This window comes from Corvus brachyrhynchos, unplaced genomic scaffold (assembly GCF_000691975.1).
Source record: "Corvus brachyrhynchos isolate BGI_N302 unplaced genomic scaffold, ASM69197v1 scaffold114, whole genome shotgun sequence".
Lineage (NCBI taxonomy): Eukaryota > Metazoa > Chordata > Aves > Passeriformes > Corvidae > Corvus > Corvus brachyrhynchos.
In genome coordinates this window covers 8877157-8884058 of record NW_008238337.1, presented here as the reverse complement: position 1 = coordinate 8884058, position 6902 = coordinate 8877157, and the positions used below count along the sequence as shown (strand labels likewise).

General features: G+C 59.3%; 2 protein-coding genes across 8 annotated transcripts in view; one reads left to right on the top strand and one right to left on the bottom strand.

Moving 5' to 3' along the window:
• The window catches only part of LOC108446845 (thyroid adenoma-associated protein homolog), a gene marked incomplete at its 5' end in the record, with an annotated part of 13182 nt that extends 9059 nt beyond the window's left edge, over positions 1–4123 (top strand). Inside the window, 11 exon segments of the mRNA XM_017734740.1 lie at positions 25–175; positions 291–525; positions 668–907; positions 1028–1253; positions 1374–1580; positions 1757–1995; positions 2202–2378; positions 2824–3090; positions 3183–3388; positions 3501–3726; positions 3728–4123. Of these exon segments, the coding sequence (XP_017590229.1) occupies positions 25–175; positions 291–525; positions 668–907; positions 1028–1253; positions 1374–1580; positions 1757–1995; positions 2202–2378; positions 2824–3090; positions 3183–3388; positions 3501–3726; positions 3728–3791 (2238 nt within the window).
• Positions 4124–4420: 297 nt separating this feature from the next.
• On the bottom strand, positions 4421–6896 carry LOC103616107 (somatomedin-B and thrombospondin type-1 domain-containing protein). Of its 7 annotated transcripts, none has more exons than XM_017734990.1 (5): positions 6217–6896; positions 6008–6113; positions 5423–5596; positions 4916–5036; positions 4745–4822 (listed from the first exon to the last, which is right to left on the bottom strand). In XM_017734990.1, exons 1-4 carry the CDS (start codon positions 6602–6604, stop codon positions 4931–4933), a joined length of 774 nt encoding a protein of 257 aa, XP_017590479.1. In that variant the 5' UTR covers positions 6605–6896; the 3' UTR covers positions 4745–4822; positions 4916–4930. The 7 variants fall into 7 exon arrangements, with proteins under 7 accessions (XP_017590476.1, XP_017590478.1, XP_017590475.1 ...); XM_017734991.1 differs by having other exon boundaries at positions 6008–6098; XM_017734987.1 differs by lacking the exon at positions 4745–4822 and adding an exon at positions 4421–4600 and having other exon boundaries at positions 6008–6896.
• Between the last annotated feature and the right edge of the window lie 6 nt (positions 6897–6902).

The window sequence follows — 6902 nt, the reverse complement described above, 5'->3', positions numbered from 1 at the left end:
CTGAGCGCCGTGTGCTCTCCCCAGGTGTGTGCCCTCCACGTGCTGCAGACGCTGGTCCGCGGGGCGGGGCGGGGCGGGGCCGTGCTGTGCCATGCCACACCCATGATGGCCCTGGCGCTGCGGGGCCTGGGCTCGCCGTGCTGGGCCATGAGGAACGCGGCCATCCAGCTCTTCAGTGAGTACTGACAGAGAGATCCCACAGCGCTCAGGGTTCGGAGCTTGTCTGGGGTGAAGCGCAGAGGGTTGGCAGGGTTGGGTGGGACCTGACGCTGCCTCCTCTGTCCCTGCAGGTGCCCTCACGTCCCGGCTGCTGGGACAGCCATGGAGCCACAGGGATGGCTGCCCATCAGAGGGTCTGAGCCTGCATGCCTTCCTCGGGCAGCATCCAAAGTTGGGCGCTGTGCTGCTTGGAGAGCTCAGAGTGGCCACAGCACCCACATCGGGGGGGCCTCGCCTGCACCCTGCACTCCACGCCATCCTCACCCTCCTGGCCCAGCTGCAGCCTGGTGCTGACAGTCCCAGCAGGTAAGGGGCAGTGTGGATGCTGTGCCTCAGCCAAGGGCTTCTGCAGTGGGAAGGACTCCCATGGTGCCAAGGCTGGCCCCGGCTCCTGCGAGATTTTACTCCAGCCAGAACATCACCACGTGGTGCCTTTTTTGCTCCACAGCCCCTCTGCTCCCTTCCTGGGGCCACTGCTGGGGCTGGCGGAGAGCCCCATCTACGCCGTACGAGCAATGGCTGCCAAGGCTCTGGTGCCTGCTGTGCCCCCACCCCAGCGCCACGGGCTCCTCCTGCAGCTGGCCCAGCAGCTCCCTGCAGCACCCGGACAGACCCGCTCGCACAACGCTGTCCACGGGCACCTGCTGCAGATGCGGGCGCTGCTGGCCTCTGCCACGGGCACCGGGGGGTGAGTGCTGCCCTGCTGTCTCCCCAGCTGGGGTCACTCTGTGCCAAATGCAGCCTTTTGGCCACAGAAGGGTGCCCAGCCTGGCGCTGTGCCCCATGGTAAGGCTGTGTCTCCATGCAGGCTGTCAGCCAAGGCGCTGTGCCCCGTGGCTCTGCAGCTGGAGGCGCGGGGATGGCTGCTCACCCCTGCCCAGCGCTGTCCCCTCGTCCGTGCCGCCTTCCTCCAGGTCCTCACCCTCCTGCCCACATCCTTCAGCCCTGGCTTCACCCAGTACATCCATGACACCATCAGTGCTGAGCTGGGCAGCCTCCTGCAGGGGGGAAGGTCAGGCTGCACCGAGCCACAGGTACCGCTTCCTGCCAGGGAATCATGGCCACGCCTGACTGGCAGTGAGCCTGGGCAGGGACAGGGGGATTCATCGCTCCAGGCTGAGCACTGGAAGGGGAATCTTGGTTTTTTCCTGCAGGTGGGTTCAGCCACCCTCCACCAAACCATGGCTCACTTCATGTGCAGCGAGGCAGCCCGGCTGGCAGACAGCGAGCGGATTGCTGCTGTCTGCTCACTTCTACAGCAGCCCAACCCCGACATCCAGCTTGCCATCCTGAGCTGGGTGATCACTGGGGAGGGAGGAACGTGCAAGGAGGTGGAGAGTGCTCTTGGGCTGACATTGCTGGTATGACAGCACAAAAGTCACCAAGTAAAGCAGGGGGCCCCAATGCACCACGCAGATGGGACCCCTGAGATCCCATTGCTGAGAAGCTTGGTGCTCCCTAGGCTGAGGGTGTACCGGTCCTGCAGTGCTGGGACCACTAACCACTAACATGTACCTTCTTTCCCATTGTCAACTAGGAGAGCTTGCGGTCAGTGCTGCAAGAGAGAAGGGACAAAGAGTTCCTGAGATTGTACCTTGAGGCTTTGCTGCATCTTTACAGAGATCCCTCATCATGGTCCCAGGAAGCTTCCAGTAAGCTTCAGGGCTCCTCAGCATCCTGCCTGGAGATGCTGCTGCACGTGGTGGAGGCTGAGTGTCCTGGGCCTGATCTCCTCTTCCAGGCACTGTGTGCTGCCAGCCTGCTGCTCGCCCACCGGTAGGTCCCTGCTGCTGCCAGGGAGCTGCCCAACTCTTCCAGCAGATTCATCCTTAGTCCATGCTAGAAACAGCCATGACTTCTCTCCCATGAATCACAGCATTGCGCCTGACTCCTGCAATCTCAGGGCAGCCGGTGGCTTTTGGTCCCCTGGATGGAGCAGAAAGGTGTGCTTGAATTCCCTCTCCTTCCCTGGCCTCTGGCAGGTTTGGGGACGAGGACGGCGCGCTGGTGGAGCGCTGGTGTGCGGCGCTGGAGGAGTGCAGCCGGTCCACTTGGTCCGAGGTGCTGCGGCTGGCAGCCGCCCGCTCCCTGCAGATGGCGGGGGCTGGCGTGGTGCGGCGATCCCTGTCCTGTCCCTCGCTCGTCCCTGTGGCTCTGCGGTAGGTCACTGAGCCCATCCCTGGGGGTGGCTGTGCTTGCAGCCAGTTTCCAGCAGCACTGCTCCCTGCAGCCCCAGCCCCAGCCTGCTGGAGGTTAATGTCCCCTGCAAAAACTCAAGGGTATTGAAGAAAACCCCACTCATTCAAAAATCACTGGCACTCAAGAGCTCACAGTCTACAAAAAATTATGTGGGTGGCATTTTAATACAAGCAGCCAGTCCCTTATGAGCAGCAGATGGCATTGCTGGGTCCTTCAATCCTCAGCACAGCCCCTACCCTCCCAAGCTCCAAGATTTTGGGTGGTGGCTGTGTCTTTCACATTCCAGGAGAAAAGTCCCTCAGAGAAGGATTCCTCTGAAGTCCCATCCTTCCCTCCTCTCCAAGCAGGCTGGGATGCTCTGGGGCGTGCAGTATGCTTCCCTTCCCTTCTCTTCCCTTCCCTCAGGCTGATAAACATGGCCATTCAGCTTCTGCAAGATGAGGAGCGGGAGGTCCGGCATGAGGCCTCAGGTTTCGCCAGCCTCCTGCGGCAGAGCCCAGGGGAGCCTCTCCGAGATGGCTGCATCTTTGTGCAGGACAATGTGGGGCTCCAGAGCCTCCTGCAGCTCCTTCTGGGAGAGTTTGGGGAGCACCCTGAGACCTTCAACTCACTACTTCAGCACATCCCCATCTTAGATCTCAGGAGCGTTGTGGAGGAGCTGGAGGCTAACAAGTGAGTTGCTGGACTTGTGGACTGGCATGAGGGAGTGTGGGGTACCACGGGACCAGCCCTTGGCTTCACTCACACCTTGGCTTTCCCCCCAGAGCTGCCAGCCTGTACAAGGAGGATGAACCCAATGTTTTTGCAGAGCCCGCTGTCCTGGCACAGCAGCTGCTCCCTGTCCTTGTGCAGCTCCTGGAGAAGGCTCCTGCTGGCAGTCCCCTCCATGCCTCAGCTCTGCACTGGCTGGAGGCCACAGGCCCCAGTGTGCTGAGGGACCTGCAATACTGTAAACACTGCTGGAGCCAAGGTATGGTGAGCGTGGAGTCCCTGGGACAAGCAAAGTGTCCTTGTGCCCCAGGCCAGCTCTGCCCAGGGGGACCCTGCCACACTCACAGCTCCTTCACCCCCTCTCTCCACAGGGACCGCTGTCCACTGGGGGATGAAGGCGCTGGGCTGTGCCAAACTCCACACAGCCCTGGCTGTGCTGCTGGTGAGAGCCCGGCTGATGGCACAGGTGCTGCAGGTGCTGGGGGAAGGTGCCATGGCCATGCCAGGGCTGGGCTATGGCACCCAGGAGTTGGAGCAGGAGCTGCAGCTGGTACAGGGGCTGCTGGTGCAGCACGGGCTGGCCCCTGTGCCAAATCAGGACTGCACCAGGAGAGCTGGGACCACCCACGGAGACTGACAGCTCCAGGCATGCAGAAGTGTGACACGAAATCCTGCAGCTGTGTCCCTCCATTTGCTGGATGCTCGCTCTGACCAGCAGCCAGGCCTGCAGGTTTGGTGGTGTAACTCAGGGGAACCCCACTCGCAGTGTGAGACACACTCACTTTTGTTTCTAACTCTCCAGTTGAGGGCTCCAGTGCAGTATTGCCTTGGCCCATGTCCATGGCTTCCTTGTCCTCACTTCTGGCTGGCAGGAGACCTGTGCCCCAGAGCTCTCACACCCCCTCATGCTCAACTCCCACCACCTGTTTTTTTAACCAGCACTTTGGTCCTTGGCTGACCTGGGCTTTTATCCCAAATAAAGAGGCCAAGAACACTGCCAGTGTTGAAGCCTTTTAATTTGCCTGCCCAGGAGGGTGGTGTGCGAGTGGGCTGCAGGCGCCAAACACGTCCTGGGGCAGCAAACAGGCAACAGCCACTGGCTGCAGTGGAGCAAGATCCAGCCCTGGCATGGCACACGCTCCCACCCCAGGCTGTGGTACCACAACCCAAAGCTGCAGTAGGGATCCCATCAGCAAGGTCATGTCGTGCTGGGTGAGGAGTGGGGAAGGGCAGCAGCGCACCCAGCCCAGCCTCATTCCTTCCAGCGGGGGCTGCTGAGCCCCATGGCTGGAACTGGACCACCGGCACCATTGCCCACGTGCAGACTTTGGGTGTCTGTTTAATTTCTCTCTGCAAAGACCAGCAGGCAGGTGAAACGCCCTGCAAGGCTCACCTGGTACTGCAGTGAATGAGTTCCGACAAGAGGAAGGACGCTGCCTCCATCCTCACGTGTCTTGCCGGCCGTAGCTCCCTGAAAGTGTGATGTCATGGCTGAGCGTGACATCATCACACACGTCACCACTGCATCATCTTCTCACCCAGACTTAACCTCATTGTGCTGTTGTTCTACCATTAATCACCACACTTTAGCAATTCCCTTATTTTTAATCTTTATAAGAAGGGTTTTTTCCATTCTTCAACAAAATATTTAATGGACAACAGAGGGAGCTGGCTCCAAGGGTGAGCAGCAAACCTGCAGAAGGGTGAAGTTATGAAAGAGACCACATTTTTATTCCATTCCCCACCTCCCCAGCAAGGAGTGGTGCCATGGGGAGGCTCAGCTCACCTTCCCAGGGGGATCCTACACAAAGATGAGAGCTGGTGGGGAGCAGACACAGCCCTCCTGCAGGCCCTCCTGCACCCACGAGCCCTGGCACCCTACCACAGAAGCAGCCACCCAAAATGTCCTGGAAGGGAAAAATCAGTGAGAACTGTGGTGTGCCATTGATAAATATAAATTTTTAAAAATTAAATACAGTTTTATATATGGGTTTATATAATATAAATAATAATGGCAGTCAGACTAGATGATCATTGTATGTCCCTTCCAACAGAGATATTCTATTCTATTTAAATATGTTTATTTTTATATTATAATATTGGTTTATAGGACATACTATTGATTTATTTAATAATATGATGGTATACTATAATATTGTGGCATATTTTAACATAATTATAGCTTTGCATACTAATATTATAATTAGAGTATAAGCAGAAAATGCCTTAGAGGCAGGGACAGATGTTCCTCAGGAGAGATCCCACGGTGGGGATGCCACAAATTAGCACTTACCTGGCTCCTTGCAGCCCGTGTCCAGTGCAGTGGGGATGGCGCTGGGACAGATTCCCCCAGCATTCCACACACACCTGCTTGTCCCGGTGCAGCCGGCGGCTCCAGGCTTGCCCACGGCACGGGGGCCCCACCTGCGTCAGGCGGAAATAGCCGCAGTAGCTGGGGAGGGGGGAGCTGGGGAGCGGGGAAAATGTGGGGAGAAAAGAGGGAAAATGGTGGTCGGAAGGTAGGACAGAGGTTGTGGTGGTTTTTTCATGGATTGGGGTATAAGAGGGATGTGGGTTTGGGAGGTGGCAGAGGGGCCTTGGCTGGTGAGGTGAGAAGAGTAATGGCTCTGAGGTGGTGCAGAGGGATCATGGTTTGGAGGGTGGGAAGGATAATGCTTATAGGGGCATGCAAAGGGCTGTGGTTTTGTATGGGGGTGCAACAGGGTCATGGTTTGGGGCAGGGAGGAGAGTAATGGTGGGGGGAAGGAAAAAGGACCGGGATCTGGGGGTTGCAAAGGGGTCATGAATGGCAGGGGGGTGCAGAGGGGTCCCAGCTTTGGGGAGGGGGGCTACAGAGGGGCCCCAACTCCACACATACCCAGAGGGCTCCTCCGGCAGCAGCAGCCCAGCTCTTTGCCAGGCAGCTCTCAAGTCCTGGCTGAAGGAGCTGGGCAGTATCTTGGCTACCTCTGGCAGAAGAGCAGCTGTGAGGGGCACGGGGATGATTAAAGACACCCCAGGACGGGCAACGGGGACGGCAGCACATGGGGACGACCACGCAGGAGGGCAGCAGGCAGCCCACGTTACCTTTGGCCGTCCCGCAGGTCGGGTGCTGCCCCAGGCAGCCGCGGCGCTGCTTGAGGTCGGGACAGGGATCCCCTCCGTGCCGGGGCGGGACAGTGACCTGGCGGCTGCGGGCCCTGCTGCCAACCCCGCACGGGGAGCTGCACCCGCTCCACGGCCCCCAGGGCCCCACAGCACAGCCCACCGCTGCCAGGGATGGAGGAGAGGGAAAAAAAAGAGTTTCAGTTTCATGAACAACAGAAAGAGCAGAGCAGGGGAGATGCGGCACAGGGGAGGGGGAGAGGGGAGGAAGGACAAGGGCCAGAGTGACCCCAGCAGCCCCTCTTCCCTGACCCCTGCCAGTGCAGGGGCATTGTGAGCTGCTTCCGCAGGGCTTTATCCTTGTGTGCATCGCGCTGAGCTGGACCCGGCTAATCTCCCCGGAGATTAGGAAGGGCTGACTGCGGCAATTGTCCAGGGGGCCGTGGCCGGCGCCTGCCTGCCCAGATTTGGGTCCCCAGGGCAGGCTGGTTCTGCACTCCCCAAGTCCACGAGCCCTGGTCTGGCACCCTCATTGCAGCCCCCGGTTCCCCGGTCCCTGTGCCCCGGTCACTGCCTGTGCCAGTAGCAGAGGCGACACCGGGGCTTGTCCTGCTGGGTCCCACACTGACCACTCAGGCTTGCGGTGACAGCGCTACCATCAGCTGCAG